The 17906-nt window shown below is 38.7% G+C and overlaps 1 protein-coding gene across 1 annotated transcript in view; it reads right to left on the bottom strand.

Moving 5' to 3' along the window:
* The window catches only part of Ulk2 (unc-51 like autophagy activating kinase 2), a 74956-nt gene that overhangs the window by 25411 nt on the left and 31639 nt on the right, over positions 1-17906 (bottom strand). The window contains exons 13-16 of the mRNA XM_005349895.3: positions 17184-17355; positions 9259-9319; positions 6533-6670; positions 2692-2837 (exon numbers count right to left, since the gene is read on the bottom strand). Of these exons, the coding sequence (XP_005349952.1) occupies positions 2692-2837; positions 6533-6670; positions 9259-9319; positions 17184-17355 (517 nt within the window). The remainder of the gene's footprint in view (positions 1-2691; positions 2838-6532; positions 6671-9258; positions 9320-17183; positions 17356-17906) is intronic.

Below are 17906 nucleotides of genomic sequence, written 5' to 3'. Positions count from 1 at the left end.
CACTGAAAGAAACAATAAATGGGACCTCCTGAAACTGAAAAGTCTCTGTAAAGCAAAGGACATGGTCAAAAAGACAAAACGACAGCCTACAGAATGGGAAAAGATCTTCACTAATCCCACATCAGACAGAGGTCTGATCTCCAAGATATATAAAGAACTCAAGAAATTGGACACCAAAAGAACACATAATCTAATAAAAAAATGGAGTACAGACCTAAACAGAGAACTCTCAACAGAGGACTCTAAAATGGCTGAAGGACAGAAGGACACTTAAGGAAATGTTCAACATCCTTAGTCATCAGAGAAATGCAAATCAAAACAACTCTGAGATTCCATCTTACACCTGAAAAAGAATGGCCAAGATCAAAAACACTGATGACAACTTTTGATAGAAAGGTTGTAGAGAAAAGGGAACACTTCTGCATTGCTGGGGGAATGCAAGCTGGTACAGCCCCTTTGGATGTCAGTGTGGCGATTTCTCAGAAAATTAGGAAACAACCTTCCTCAAGACCCAGTAATACCACTTTTGGGTATATATCCAAAGGGTGCTCAATCGTGCCACAAGGACATGTGCTCAACTACATTCATAGCAGCTGTGTTTGTCATAGCCAGAACCTGGAATCAACCTAAATGCCCCTTGACCGAAGAATGGATAAGGAAAAGTGGTACATTTACATAATGGAGTACTACACAGCATAAAAAAATAACATTTTGAATTTTGCAGGAAAATGGATGGAGCTAGAAGACATTATTTTGAGTGAGGTAACCCAGACACAGAAAGACAATTATCACATGTACTCACTCATAGGTGATTTTTAAACATAAAGCAAAGAAAGCCAGCCTACAAACCACAATCCCAGAGAACCTAGACACAATGTGGATGCTAAGAGAGACTTACATAGATATAATCAACATGGGAAGTAGAAAGTATAAAAAGACAAGATGTCCTGAGTAAATTGGGAGCATGGAAACCTTGGGGGAAGGTCGAAGGGAGGAGGGGAGAAGAGAAAAATGTAGAGTTCAATAAATATCAGTAAAGAAAAGGTAAGGTTTGGATCTTGTCTTTGCAGACCATAGCATGTTCTAGTGGCACCTGTAAGAGTGAAACGAGGCCAAGACTTGGTTTGAAAATTTTTTTAACTAAAAACAGAATGGATGATAAGGCCCTTAAATTTTTTTTTGTTTTGTGTGGTGCATGAATGTGGATGCCAAAGGTTAATTCTGGCTGTCTTCTATCACTCTTTTCCTTGCTTTTTGAGACACGGTCTCTTATTGAACCTGGGGCTCACTAGTTGGCCAACTTGTCCTGCCTTCCCCCAGGGCTGGGGTTACAGAAGCACACTGCTTTTACATGGATTCAGATTCAGACCTTCATGCTTACATGAAAAGCACTTTACCCACTGCGCCATCTTCTCAGTCCCCAAACTTAAAAACAGGGTCAGTGAGAACTGGATTCTGACTACAGATGACCACATACCATCCTGGTATTCTGAGCAGGAGATACTACAGACCTAGGTACTTTGGCCTTCCTTACGTATTCTGACTTCAGAAATGTGTTTCTTTCTTTCTTTTTTCTTTGAGACAGGGTTTCACTGAAGTTTTAGAGCCTATCCTGGAACTAGCTCTTGTAGACCTGGTTAGCCTCGAACTCACAGAGATCCATCTGCCTCTGCCTCCTGAGTGCTGGGATTAAAGGTGTGCACCACCATGCCCGGCCTCAGAAATGTGTTTCTTAATTTCACTTAAAATGTAGTTTATTTTTCTGTTTGCTGTAGTTTCTGGTATTTTCTTTGTTTTAGGCTTTCTTAAACAACCACCAAGGGAAAGTAGAAGGATCTGCAACAAAGCTGCTGACATATTACCACTCTGAGCCAGAAAGCTTTTGGTCAATGTGATCCAGGACTGTTGTATTTTAACTAGTTTTCTCTCATTTGAGTGTTAAATCGGGAAACATTTGATGTAATTTAATCCATGGCTTAGGCTAACCAGAAGATGAGGATACTTTTGAGATAAAAGATAAATTTATATTTCCAACTGTCATCATACCGATTATAGAGATTTTTTTCTGTTCTCTGTGTGTCTCTCTTGACCACTCTTCCTCCTTATTCTTCAAGGCACAGTCTCTCAATCAGATCCAGTAGTTATCTGCTTGCTAGGGAGAAGCAGGGGGGAATTTCCTTCATCTGCCTTCCAAGGCTGGGATTACAGGTAGCTCACCAAAACTACCCAGCATTTTTGTGGGTTCTGGGGGTCGGAACTCCAGTATGCAGGCTCATCTGACAAGCACTTTAACTGTTGAGCCATCCCCCAGGTGCCAATGCAGAGATTGTTTATTTACTTGATTATATTATTTATCTATTTGTTTATTTTGATTTTTCAGGATAGAGTTTCACTGTATAGCCTTGGCTGTCCTGGGACTCACTCTGTACACCAGGTTGACTTCAAAGTCACAAAGATCCACCTGCCTCTGCCTCCTGAGTGCTAGAATTAAAGGTATGCATCACAAGGTCTGGCCAATACAGAGATTTTTAAGATGAAGTTGGGAGTAGGATACAGTACAAAGGTTAGAGTATGTCGTATAATCAGCTTAAAAGCACTGTTATCATGACTCCGTATTCCTTGAGAGTGTGTACTATCCAATTTATTACACGGAAAATCAGGTTAAAGATGATTGCATTCAATTTTCCTCACCCAAAGGGGATGGCGAGTAAGGCCTGGAAGAGCCAGTCGAGAGTCTTCGTCCTCCTGTCTGCACTGTGTCTGCTGGTACAGGAGAGCAGGACCCGACCCGGAGGAAGCCCATGGGGCTGGTGTTAGACCTTCGTACCACTGCAGATCTGAAAAGAAAAAAGAGAATTATTTCCTATCTGAAGGACCCAGAACAGAACTTTATTTCTGACAACTTCCAACAGCACTCCATGTAGAATAGTTTTTAAACATATAACACATAATGGTGCCGGGCGGTGGTGGCACACGCCTTTAATCCCAGCACTCGGGAGGCAGAGGCAGACGGATCTCTGTGAGTTCGAGACCAGCCTGGTCTACAGAGCTAGTTCCAGGACAGGCTCCAAAACCACAGAGAAACCCTGTCTCGAAAAACCAAAAAAAAAAAAAAAAAAAAAAAAAACAAAAAAAAACACATAATGGTTACAAGAAACAAATATAAAAAATGTGAAATGAACCAAGTGTGATGGCACATGCCTTTAATTCTAAAACTTGGGAGGATGAGGCATGTGGAATGAGTTCCATGACAGCCTGGTCTACATAGTGAGTTTCAGGACTACATGACAAGATCTGGTCTCCGGAAGAAAAAAAAAAGTAGTAAAATGATAACGTTTCCTCTCTATTCTTCCACCAAATCCTTCATGCTTCTCCACTATTCTTAGTTTCTGGTGTATCCTTCCAGAGTTCACTAATGCCCTGAATTCATAACATTACTATCAGCTTTTAACCACTGAGTAATACGTGACATATTAACCACTGTCAATCTGACTCAGGTCCAGTTTCTTTTATCCTCTGAAAAACTACTTAGTTTCCAGACAGCTTTTATTAACTTCTATAGATTGTTACTTATTATATATAAACAAATTTTTTAAATTAAAAAATAATGAACATATTATATTTAACCTAAGATTACAAAAGGTAAATATATTTTCCAAGAAAGTATTTTAAAGAGAAGCATGGTATTTTACACTTCTGAAAAATCTCTAATACTCTGCTTAATAGAAGACATTTGGATTTTTATAATTGTTTCTGCAATCAAATTGTTATTCACTATGTTATTTTGGATGAAGTATATGAAGAAGACAAATTTACACAGGTATGTCCTAAAAAAGCAAAAATATTTTGGTAGCCTTTTCAAGATAACAGTGATATTCTTCTTTGATACTAAGCAAGCAGTGATATCTAAAGAATTAGCCACAATGTGAAACTATCCATGAATATTGTGCTCTAACATTAAAGTTCATTCTTCTGAAAAGTATTGGCTCTTTGAATAAATATGTGCACCATTTTTAACACAATTTGGACAACATTGTTACACTGACTATGCAGATAACCCAAATATTGACACATTACACAACAAGGGCCCCATTCGTACCAAAACGTCACTGCTATGGAGCTGAAAAGATAGCTCAGTGGTTTAGTGCATTGTTTGCTCTTGCTGAGGACAGGAGTTCAAGTATAAGCACCCTCACGTTAGCTCACAACCATCCGTACTCCAGTTGTAGGGGACCCAATACCTTCACTCTCGCCTGACCTCAAAGGATATCTAGGCACATGAGTGGGGCACAAACATACATGCAGGCGTAACATTCACACACATAAAAATAAATCTAATCATACAGAAATATCAGAGCAAAAACTAACAATACCTGTCAGCATTACAGTGGTGAGTATGTTTTCCAGAGGTCTGGTTTTGTTTGAAAACTCATTATTGTTTTTATCCTCATTGTTTTCTTCCAAGTAGAAAAACTTAGTTCATTTCTGACAAAATGGCTGCTCTACTCCCATACCATAGTTTGTCATTCTTTAAAATAAAGAGTGCTCAGTGAAAAGGGGGCTAGTTTAGCTGGCAGTCCAATCATGCAATGTTTAACCTAAGGCAAGTAAGTATCTAATATACTACAAATGTGCTTTATTAGCATATGGGTAGCCTACCAACCCTAGGGTTGTGATTTTTCAAAGACTAGCTTTTGCTGAGTTGTTGAGGACATTCTTCATATGTGTTGTAAGGACCACAAAGACTAACACTACACTTATAAGTCATTACCTTATTCATGTTAGGACATAAGCAGTTTTGTTCATTTTTGCTTTCTTCACCATTAATGCATACACCAACACACTGAGAAAAGCAAACTATATTCTATGCTTATTATCAAGCAGTTTTGACTATGAGCTCTATGAAGAGATCTAAAAACAACACTTTGTTTTTGGAGACAGGGTTTCTTTGTGTAACAGCCCTAGCTGTTCTGAAACTCACTCCGTAGACTAGGCTGGCCTTGAACTCACAGAGATCTGACTGCCTCTGTCTCCTGATTGCTGGGATTAAGAACCTGTACCATCACTGCCTGGATTAAAAAAAATCACACTTTTTTCATTTTATATTAAACTTGGAAACTTTGTTGTGTCAGACTTAGCTTCCTTACTCATCTGGAATAGAAAGTGCATAGCTTTCTATTGTCATAGAGGGACTACAATAAATCAGCATGGAAACACTGGTGGACACAGCTTATTTCTCACCTTTTGGTATTGTAACAATAAACTATATCATATACAAAGCCTGTTTACGGAGAATATGTATCTGACTATGTACACATACATTAATAACAAGTTGCCAGAATTACAGTGTTATTTCCTCCTTCCATGCTAACCTGATTTCTCTGAGATTTAGACCTCTATAGGGTGCAATGATTTCCGTTCTGTCAGAATCCTGATTTCATGCACACTTCTGCTGTGAGGAAGTAGGAATTCTTCCATCATCTTTCTTTTCTAGAAATTTAGTGACATCTGTCACTATGGAACATTTTATTATTTTACGTGGAGTTAGTCTTTTTACTATTACCTTCGGGGGTGTGTGTGTGGTATCAGATGGTAGAACAAGTACACAAGACATAAAAAAATTGGCTGAAACTGAAAGTCTTCTTTCCTACTTATTTTCTCTTTCGAGACAGAGAGATTCACTGTACCCCAGAGTAGCCTCAAATTGTCAATCTTCCTGCTTTGGTCTCTCATGTGATGGGATTACAGTCATGAGCCAACACACCAGAAATACTATTTATTAAACAAGTTCTTTCTTTTTTCTGGTTTTATTTTGAGATAGGGTCTCACTGTGTAGCCCTGGCTGGCCTGGAGCCTACTATGCAGCCCAGGCTGGCCTTGAACTCAAAGTTCCATTTGCCTCTTTCTTTTTCCAGGGTTAAAGGGTGTGTGCCACCAAAACTGGCTGGTTTTTGTTGTTGTTGGTTTTGTGGGTTTTTAAAATTTTTTTAATTGATTTTATTGAGATCTACATTTTTCTCTGCTCCCCTCCCTGCCTTTCCCCTCCCCTTCAACCCTTTCCCATGGTCCCATGCTCCCATGCTCCCATGCTCCCAATTTACTCAGGAGAGCTTGTCTTTTTCTACTTCCCCTGTAGATTAGACCCATGTATGTCTCTCTCTTGGGATCCTCATTGTCGTCTATGACAATTTTGTGTTTTGAGACAAGAGCTCATATAGCTTGGGATGGCCTTGAAATTACTATAGTTAGGACAGCTTTGAATTTCTGATCTTCTGCTTTCACCTCTCAAAGGCTAGGGTTACAGGAATGCACCATCTTGCCTGGTTTATACAATGTTTGGGATTGAATGAAGGATTGAATTGTGAATGGTGGTGGGTAAACATTCTGTAACTGAGATACATTACCAGCCCAAGTTCTTTCTCAGTAATTATATTCTTAGCAAATACATGTATGTAATGTTAAATACAAATAACCTTTGAGTCTCAATAACAACAACAAAACCTATTAAAAAAAGAAAAAGACACTGACTTACCTTGGAGAACCATGTGGATTTGTGCCAGAGCTGGCAGTGGATATAAGATTCTGCTCTATGCGCTGATAATTCCTTACTTGAGTAGGAACTGGAATTGGAGCTGTTTCACTGTGAGGTGACACAGTAGGTTGATACTGCCTGCCACCATAATTTAAGAAAGAAAGAGTAGTCAGACTAATTTTCTTTCAGTTGACCTAATTAGCTATATTTAGAGAAAATTCTAGAAAGCTAAGCGATCACTTTTAAATGTGAATAAGAAATATCCTGTTTTAAAAAACATATGTACCCAGAACTCACATCTGTCAAGAACACTCCTACACTCCTGACAGCCTGGTGGTGGTGGTGGTGGTGCATGCCTTTAATCCCAGAACTCAGGAGGCAGAGGCAGGTGGATCGCTGTGAGTTTGAGGCCAGCCTGGTCTACAAGTTCCAGGACTGCCAGGGCTACCTACACAGAGAAACCCTGTCTTGGAAGAAAAAGAGTGGAGGGGGGAGAAAGAGGTAAACTCCCAGGAAATGGGGGAAATCGCTACAACACCTGTCACTGTACTGAGCACCAGGGCTAATCAGGCTGCATAACAAGAAGAATATACTCAACTTACTGCACTACAAGCTTTAACATAGTTAAGAATAGAATTTATGGATTTGTTATCATAATTGAAATTTGTTTTAATGGGTTTAGTGACACAGGCCTGTAATCCTAGCTACTTAGGAAGCTAAGACAAGATGTCTAGTTCAAGGTCTGCCTGGGTAAAGTAGAAACTGTCTTGAAATGAAACCCAGAAAACAAGCTAGGACTACAGCTCAGAGGCACAGAACTTACCTAGCATGTGCAAGGCTCCAGATTTAATCTCCAGCACTGCAAATATATACATAAACACAAAGTTGTGGAGGCCCAAAAATGTGAGCCTATTTCCACGTTGACCAATCCGAGAGTTCGAACTTAACTCTAGTCCTTCAAAGTTATTATGTTACCTCGAATAAAGGTCCCACCTAGACTTAGAACAGAGAGTTCTGCTCTCTCAAGGTTGTTGTCAACAGGTGTGGTGAATAGCCAGATCTTGCATTTCAGGAATAGAGGAAAGTCTGAGGATCCAACTAAGTTCCAGTTTCCTTAAGGAGGTAACTTTGGATTCCACACAGGGAGTGGTTTGCCTACAGAATGTTTTAGTGTGAGGGTGACTTGTTCTAGCAACACAATGTTTAACTATGAATGTAGCCCACGACCTTCAATTGGTATGTTCATTTCCTTATATAGTGTAAATGTAGTTTTTTGTCTTACTCCTACCTTTTGGGTTCAAGGGTATTTTAAGCAGTTGGAAATTAAAGCAGGCGAATTTTCAGTACTCACTGGAATTCCCTCCTGATATAATCCTATATGTTTCTCTGTTTTATTATTTTCATTTGCGTCTTCATATTATTCTTATTTAATTAATTAATTAATTAATTTAGGATATTTGAGACAGGGTTTCTCTGTAGTTTTTTTGGTGCCTGTCCTGGAACTAACTCTTGTAGACCAGGTCAGCCTCAAACTCACAAACATCCACCTGCCTCTGCCTCCCATAGTGCTGGGATTAAAGGCTTGCACCACCACCACCTGGGCCGCGTCTTCATGTTCTTTATTATATTTCTAAATCCCCATGCCGCTATCTTGGCAAGAGGTATTTTTTGTTGAAATTGATTCCTGACATAAAGTAAAAGTATTATTTTTTTTCTTTTAAAAAAGAAATTGTAATCGGGGGGAGGGAGGGAAATGGGAGGCAGTGGTGGGGAGGAGGCAGAAATCTTTAATAAATAAATAAAAAAAAAGAAATTGTAAGCTTTTCCTAGTAGTGCATGCCTGTTCAAGAGACTAAGATAGGAGAACTGCAAATTCAAGGTCAGCTTGGGCTTCTGTGAGTTCAAGGTCAGCCTAGGCAATTTAGCAAAATGCTATCTCAAAATAAGAAAAAAAGGTAATGGGTTGGAAACACAATTCCATAGGAATGCTTAGGTAGCGTGTCTGAGGTGCTAGGTTCAACCCCCGTACTCAAAACAAATGAACAGAACAAAAACCAAAAAAAACCCCAAATAGTATGTATGCATGTTAAACACATAAATGTATAAATGTGTAAATTCTGAAACAAAAAGTAAATCAAGAACAAAATTTAATAAGGTCACAAAAGCCAGGCGGTGGTGGCGCACGCCTTTAATCCTAGCACTTGGGAGGCCAGCCTGGTCTACAAGAGCTAGTTCCAGGACAGGCACCAAAAACTTCAGAGAAACCCTGTCTCGAAAATTCAAAAATAAAAAAAATAAAAAAAATAAAGTCACAAAAATAACAAAATATGAAAAATATTTTTTAAAATGTGAACTTCTAGGGCTGGAGAGATGGCTCAGTGGTTAAGAGCACTGACTGCTCTTCCAGAGGTCTTGAGTTCAAATCCCAGCAACCACATGGTGGCTCACAACCACCTATAAGAAGATCTGGTGCCCTCTTCTGGCCTACAGGCAGGATACAGCCTAAATAAATAAAATCTTTAAAAAAAAAAAAGTGAGCTTCTGATCACCCTGCCTCCATCTCCCAAGTGCTAGGATTACAATGGTGTACCAAGCCATAGTATTTCTTTACATGGTCCTGCAGTGGTACCTAGGGCTCTGTGCAAGCTAGAAAAGCATTCCACCAACTGAACACATTCCCTGGGCCCAAAATATAAAAACTCTTCTGGTAAAATATATAAACATACCCTCCACACATGAAGAATTCATTTGAAGCACGTCTGGCAGCAGTCCCCATCGGCACATCATCTGAAGAGAAAGAGTCAATTCCGTTATATTACATGCTTTAAAGAATGGAAATCTCTTCCAACATGATGATTTAGAAATAATACGAATACAACATGAACTTATCCACTTTTTTGTTGGATTTTGTGGGGGGCTGTCATTTGTTTTAGTTTCTTGATGCATGGTCTCTCTACATCTGACTGTCCATGAACTCATTATGTAGACTCTCAATAAGTAAACCTACAACCTTCTTTGTTTATTTTGAAAATAGGGTCTCACTTTGTAGACCAGGTTGGCCTCAATGTACCACTTCTGTTTCCGAAGTGCTTGAATGAAGGGAATATGACATTACTGCTTGGCTTTCTGGTCTTGGTCTTCTTTATGGTTTTTGACAGATTCACCACTCAAAGTTATAAGAACTAATTTCTCCTGTTGAATCTGAACTGCAGGCCTGGGAAAGACAGTCCTGTCTGGGTGTTTCTAGGCTGTGGCTGGGCACCACCCAGCGTAGCCCATGATCTTTTTTTTTGAGTTAAAGTTCTGTAGTTGTGCTATGTTTATGTATTTCTTCACTGTTCCTTTCCTAGGCTTGTGTAATTTTGTGTGTTTGTGTGTGGTGTAATATCTGTACGTTGTGTGTGTTGTTCCTATTTGTTGTTGAGATGTGTCTCACCATGTTGCCCAGACCAAGCTGAAAGTGACAGACTCAAGGATCCTTCCCACATCGTGATCTGTGCTGCCTTTCCTTCCAGCTGTATCTGGTACTCAGGTACGCATCACCATGCTGAACTTGCTTCTACAGTCTTGGCTTTTTGAGACAGATTCTCTTGATGGCTTAGTGACTTTTACCATACAGTTTTGCATAAAATATATACATTACATTATACCAGAACTGGTTATAAAACAAAGCGTGGCTCAATAGAATACTGGAGTGCCCATCCTCTTGTGTAACACCTCTGTGAGATTTTGAAAGCTTGTTGAATAAGACATTGTTCTTTTGAATACAGCGGCAGATACCATAGGCTATCTTCATCTTTTCATCTATCTTTTATATACATCAGTTCTACACAGTTCAGAACTCAGGCCCTAACACTGCTATACTCCATCACAACATCCTATGTCATTCCATGTGATACTGAGTAACAGTTGACCAAGTAAATATTTCTTAAATAAACCATGCTGATAACTTATACTCAGAAAGAAAGGAGAGTTACAAAAATTCCTGTGAATGATCCTGATAAGAAACTGAGCACCGCATTTATTTGGCACATTTTGGGTCCAGCTCAGATGAACTTATAACCTAGACGTCAAAGAACTTCTAGAATATAGTGAAATAATGTCAGGTAGTGATAGGAGGTCTAGAGAAACTAAATGAAGGCAATGAACAAAGAGTAGCGGAGCAAGACAGGTACCTACTTAACGCCACAAACAGACCCTGTGAGTAAGGAAACTGGAAGAGGCAGGAATGTACACCCGAGCCTAAAAAGACAGCTCAGCAATTAAGAACATCTATTATTCTTCCAGAGGACCCAACTTGGTTCCCACCCATACATCAGGAAGCTTACAACCGTCTGTTAAACTAGATCCAGGGGACCCAATACTCTGGGATGGCCTCCTCAGGCACTGCATTCATGTGTATAACGTTCTCCCACATACACAAGTAATTAAAAACTAAAATCTAAACAAAAATATATATGTTTCATAAATATACTTTGTTTGTTTGTTTGTATTTTCGAGACAGGGTCTCTCCTTAGCTCTGGGCCTGTCCTGAAACTAGCTCTTGTAGACCAGGTTGGCCTCGAACTCACAGATATCTGCCTGCCTCTGCCTCCCAAGTGCTGGGATTAAAGGCGTGAGCCGCCACCACCACCTGGCAATATACTTTTGTTTTTTGTTTTGAGTTTGAAACTATGTAATTATAAAACAAAATTAAATAAAAAAATTAGTAATCCCTAGAATCCAAAAGTACATATCAACTTGGTCACTTAACCACACAGAGTGGGAAGATATTTCAAATGACTTTAGGTCTGGGTAATTTGTATATCCCTAAAGACAAAAACCTCCAAAAAAGATCTCCAATAGCTTTTAGTGATTATATTTAAGTTCTATATATATATATATATTATACTATTTATGTTATAATATAAATATACTATTTATATTATATCATATTATGATCCCATACTAGTACTTTGAAACCCCAAAGACAGAAGGAGACAAATAAGAACCTGTACTTACACAGGCAAGGAGAAGAGAAAAGCTTACTACCAGAGAAATGCTCAAGTCAGGACTGGTTTTGGTGGCATATTCTTGTATTTATCACCCCCTTACCGACAAACACATGCACATACACACACTCAGGAAGGTAGAAAAAAACTCTTGAAAATATGCCTCAAAAAAAGGGGAAAAGAACAAGAAAGAAACTGAGGGAGGAAGGAAGATAGGGAGGAAGAGAAGAAAGTAAATTAGAAAGATGATGGGTAAGATTAGGCTCTTTTTCATCTACTTGACCCAAGGAAATAGAATGGTAAATCTATTCTAAATTTAGAAATTTTTTTTTTGTTTTTTTGTTTTTCGAGACAGGGTTTCTCTGTGGCTTTGGAGCCTGTCCTGGCACTAGCTCTGTAGACCAGGCTGGTCTTAAATTTATAAATCACTATACATCACAGAACCCTAAAAAGGCTTCAAATAACCAGCAATACCAGATACCTATACCTTTCAAAGTGGGACTAAAGATAGATTATATAAAAATCTGTTTTAAAAAAGACACGCTGGGAAGTAAGCCAGACCCAAAAAGAGGAACATGGGATGTACTCACTCATAATTGGTTTCTAGCCATAAATAAAGGATATTGAGTCTATAATTCGTGATCCTAGAGAAGCTAAATAAGAAGGAGAACCCAAAGAAAAACATATAGGCATCCTCCTGGATATTAACCTTCATCAGGCTATGAAAGGAGACAGAGACCCACATTGGAGCACCAGACTGAAATCCCAAGGTCCAAATCAGGAGCAGATGGAGAGAGAGCACGAGCAAGGAACTCAGGACTGTGAGGGGTGAACCCACACACTGAGACAATGGGGATGTTCTATCGGGAACTAACAAAGGCCAGCTGGCCTGGGTCTGAAAAAGCCTGGGATAAAACCGGACTCGCTGAACATAGCGGACAATGAGGACTACTGAGAACTCAAGAACAATGGCAATGGGTTTTGATCCTACTGCATGTACTGGCTTTGTGGGAGCCTAGGCAGTTTGGATGCTCACCTAACTAGACCTGGAAGGAGGTGGGTGGTCCTTGGACTTCCCACAGGGCAGGGAACCCTGATTGCTTTTCAGGCTGATGAGGGAGGGGGACTTGATTAGGGAAGGGGGAGGGAAATGGGAGGCAGTGGCGGGGAGGAGGCAGAAATCTTTAATAAATAAATAAAAGAAAAAAAAAAGACAGGCTGGCAGGTTGGCTCAGCTGGTAAGGACACTTGCCACTAAGACTGAGGACCTGAGTTTAATCCCCAGGACTGAGTTCTTCAAGTTGTCCTCCCATTGTTACAAATACACATATATACATAAATGCAATAAAAAAAAACTTAAAGCAGAGCGTGACGGCACACACTTTAATTCAGCACTTGGGAGGCTGAGGCAAGCAGATCTCTGAGTTTGAGGCCAGTCCAGTCTACAAAGCTAGTTCCAGGACAGACAGAGCTACACAGAGAAACCCTGTCTGGGAAAAAAAACAAAAATTAAAGTTAGAACATAGTAAATAATAGCATATTAGATTTTTGATAAATGACCAGATTATAACTGTTTATGTTACTGTGAGAATATGGTTATGTTTCATTATGATAACCATGTTACTAGGTATTCTTACTATAAAAATATCCTATACCTTAAATATAACCACAGAATTTATTTTAAAATATACAGAGGAAAAAGCAGATATAGAAGTCTTCTCCAATTTACTATAGGCAGCAATGCTCATCCACAACCAAGCTCAAGACTAGATATAAGTACTTGAGACATCAAACTGGTCCCTGTACTACAGAATGCCACAGAGAATTAAAGGTAAGAGTACTACAGCTCAAATGACTGACAAAGTAAGTTATTAAGTGAAATTTTACACTAACTCTTGAAACTACAGGCATTCATTATACACTAAAATACTATCAGGATTATATTCTTTAGGCAGAAGACCATGTCAGAGTAGTCTTCCCCAAAGGAAACAGTCCAATGAAAAGCTACAGCCATATATACCACCCAGTAGAGACACTGAGGTAAGACACAACTTTCTTTTTTCTTCGCTTTCTCTCCTTCTTTCCTTTCTTTCTTCCTTCCTTATGTGTGTGTTTTGTGTTTTTTAAATTTTTATACATATTTATGTATTTATTTATATAGTCTCATTATATAGCTCTGGTTTTCCTAGAACTCACTATATAGACCAGGCTGGCCTTGAACTCAAGAGATCTGACTGCCTTTGCCTCCCAAGTATTGGGATTAAAGGTGTGCATCACTATGCCTGGCTAAAACACAGTTTTCAAGCTTCCATTGTGGGCACACCTTTAATCCCAGCACTTGGCAGACAGAGGCAATCAGATCTGAGTTTGAGACTACCCTGGTCTACAAAAGCAAATTCCAGGACAGCCAGGGCTACACAGAAATTCTATCTTGAAAAACAAAACAAAACAAAATCTTAATTGGCTTTATTTTCTACTGTAGAATTAGTAAACGTTTTCGCTATGTTCTATGAAACAGAGCAAGTGTTCCATAGACTAAATAGTGGAGGTTGGTTTTAGAGTCAGAAAGGACTGGAGAAGGAAAAACAAAATAAGGAGCCATGGGTTATGGACAAGTCATATTCCTTGTAAGGTTTGGACAGAGTGACAGACCATAGGAAGTAATAACTAATTCCTTAGCACTGGGATATTTCCTATAACTCTTTCTGTGCAAAGATTAAGGAAAGTGAGCTTAATTATGATGGCTGTTATCTCTGTAATTGTAATACTTCTGATTTCATGAGAGATCAGGTTCAGAATGATGCTGTGAAACTTCAGTGTAACGACTTCATTTTGATTACCCCCTGAGCCCTAGTCCACAGGTTAGTGTAAAGCAATGACTTCCTATAATATTTACACTTTTCTTAATTTGCCAGATTTTCAATTATAGGAGCTCTTATTTTACACTGCGGTATTTCGTTTCTTTACACTTATGACTAAGGGGATTTATGAGGTTGAAGAGTTGTCTCAGTGGTTAAGAGCACTGACCACTCTTGCAGAGGCCCGGGTTCTGTCTCTAGCTCTCACACAGCCACAGCCATTCATAACTTCAGCTCTAAGCGGTATGGTTCCCTTCCCTTGCTCTTTAAAAATAAACCTTTAAAAATATAGAGAATTTAACTGGGGCTGGAGAGATAGCTCAACAGTTATCGAGAGCCTTCCTAAGGACCCTAGTTTAGTTCCCAGCACCTGCATGGCAACGCACAACTGTCTGTAACTCTAGTACCAGGGGATCTGATGCTCTCATACAGACATATGTGCAGATAAAACATCAATTCATGAAATAAAAATAAAGAAATCATTTAAAAAGTAATAGAAAATTTAAAGTGTTCAAAAGGAATTAAAGGTGTATGCCACCACGACTATCTCACATCAATTAAAACTTTTTAAACTGGGCCTGCTGCTAAACCTGATGACTAAAAGGAGGAAGGAGAGGACTGTTGAGGGTTGTCTTCTGACCTCCAAGCATGCAGGCACACACACTAAATAATAATTATCAGATTCTTTCATTTGTTTGATCTATAAATAAATTGCAAAAGAATTTTTTTAAAGAAAAGATTGTAAATTGGGGAGTACAAGAAAAATTAGAGGTACAGTCTCTTGACACAGATATTGCATGAATAATAAAAACCCAGAGACAGATGCTGGGGTTCAACCCGAAAACCAGAAAAGTAAAGCAGCCAAGTCACTAGAGAAGTATCTCTTCCATGGCTGGGTGACCACAGACTAAACTGACTAAGCCTCTCTCTCCCTCCCATCTTATATTTCCTCTAGTGCTGGGATTAAAGGTGAGAATCCCTAGTACTGGGATTAAAAGTGTGGGGCACCACCACTTGGATTTGTTTCTGCATTGATCTTGTGTAGCCCAGCGTAACCTTGAATTCAGAGATCTGTCTGCTGCTTGTCTCTGAAATCCTGGGATTAAAGGTGTGTGCCACCACTGACTGACCTCTGGTGGTTTAGCTTTGCCCTTCTGATCATTAGGCAAGCTTTATTTATTAAAACATTAGTATCACTATACACAGAGACAAATTCTTCACTCATATTTTATAAGGTACCCACTTTGAAGAAATTCTGGTATCTGTACACAGACATGTTATCAGAATTCAGTCTGATAAGCCAATGGTATTGGGGTGACCTATAATACATCTTACTTGTGGTTTTGAGCCTAGTCTTTAATGGCTGAGCTATCTCTTCAGCCTGACTTTTAATGCATTTTAAATACTGAAATTTCAGAAATAACTTATTGTAAATCAGTAGAGAAATGGGCAAACTGAGCTTTAGTTGTCCTGTAAAACTGAAGCATTAAAATGAACTAGTCACATGACTACTCATGCATTCAGATGCATAACAAAAATAGAACAAAAAAATATAGAAATAAACACAATCAGGTTAAAGGATCAAAACACCTACAGGAAGAATACATAACCTGGGGACTGAGAGGAACGACACTTTAGATGTACTGGTAGTATTTCCCTATATTTAGAAAAGTATTTCAAATAAATAGAGCAAATCTTGACACATGCAGAAGCAGCATGTTACAGTGGTGACTTGAGTTTCTGCTGTAGTATTTTGTTTGAAATATTTCTTTTTTTTTTCAGAGACAGGGTTTATCTGTAGCTTTGGAGCCTGTTCCTGGAACTAGCTCTTGTAGACCAGGCTAGCCTTGAACTCATAGAGATCTGCCCGCCTCAGCCTCCTGCGCTGGGATTAAAGGCGTGCGCCACCACTGACTGGCTTGAAATATTTCTTTTAATAAAGAAAGCAAATTAATGTACTACAGGATGATATTTAAAGGTAATCCTAGTTTTCACAGCACTGATTCTAAACTGCACACTTGTTTTCCTCTCTTTGTTCATGCTGGGGATTATGATCTTGCAAACAAACAAGCAAGGACAATGCTGAGAAGAAGCACACAGTTACTAAGTGGGTGCTTAGTAACTTAAGCAACTACACAGACCTAATGCAGATCTCTTCTGCACACAGGAAGTACCAAATCTCGACTTCCCCTGATCCTAATCCCTGCACAACCACATGATGGGTCTCTACCTTGTCAACATTTCTGCCGAATTTCTCTTTTCTATGGGTTTTCTGGCACTCTTCACCATTCTAATCAGTCCTGGCTAAATTTATTTAATCTGGACTCTCTGCTGAAGAGTCTTCTAAAGCTAAGTATGGTGATACATACCCATTATAATCCCAGGACTCAAGAGGCTGACACAGGGAGATTGCAAGTCTGTTGTCAGCATGGGGAAAATCCTGTCTCTTAAACAAACAACTGACTTTTAGATTTTTTTTTCCCCTCAAATGGGTTCTTCCTTTACTTCATCTCTTTAAAGATACTTGCTCATTCTGCTTGCTTCTCTCTTCTGTTTGGATGTAAACATAATTTGAGATCATTTCTTTAAACATTTTCATTACCTTCAGAATTCAAAAATACTATCTTACAGAAAATCAATCACTAAGCATATTTTAGAAAAGTAGGTATATAATTCCAAGAATTCAAAACAACTAAATAAATGCTCATTTGTAAAGGTGCCCTACACAACAAGTTTAAATATAGAGGTTTAAATTTAGTAAATAAAAAAAATATAATGTGTACAAGTAGAAAAGATTCTCACATGAGTGGTCTGACGAGATGTTGTGTGGAACCAAAACAAAGTCATCCGTGTCACAAGAAGAGTTCTTGCTACTATTACTGGCAGAATCTTTGGACACCTGTAGATAGTTGGGAGGACCCAATGGTGGGGAGGATAAGTTTTCTTCCTGAATATGCTGCATATCTGGAAGGGACTAAAATTAACAACATAAAATTAAAACTGTCCTAATCATCAAATGCAAGTCAGAATAGCCTGAAGAGTACTGCTTTTGTAAAAATGGGAATAAACTTCCATCTAAGATTTCACAAAAAAAAAAAAATCTCTTCAGAAATCTTTCTTTTAGAAAAGCAGTTTAAAATGTTTGCAGAAAGACTTCCAAAACATTATTCTAAAAATGATCCTTAAAAACACAGCATTTATCACATGTAAATATTAAACTTGCCTGGAGCTTTAGAGAAAATTGACTTTTCAGTCACTGCAATTTCCCCAGTCCCAGATCATGGCCTTGCAAATCAGACACTATTTAACTATTTACTTAACAGCTACACATAAAATGTCTAGTAACTTTGGACATAAAAAGTTCTAGACATATTAAAGAAAACATTGTACACAGAAAAGCAAAAGACCATATTATAAAAAAGAACAGACATACAAACATGTGTAATGTCTGTTAGACTACAAGTTTACACTCACAGAAAGATTTAGATAACCTAACATGGGTATTTTCTTTTTATTTTCTATTTT

Source organism: Microtus ochrogaster, chromosome 7, assembly GCF_000317375.1.
Source record: "Microtus ochrogaster isolate Prairie Vole_2 chromosome 7, MicOch1.0, whole genome shotgun sequence".
NCBI lineage: Eukaryota > Metazoa > Chordata > Mammalia > Rodentia > Cricetidae > Microtus > Microtus ochrogaster.
Note: the sequence above shows the minus strand (reverse complement) of the source record. Positions and strands in the feature narration are given on the sequence as shown.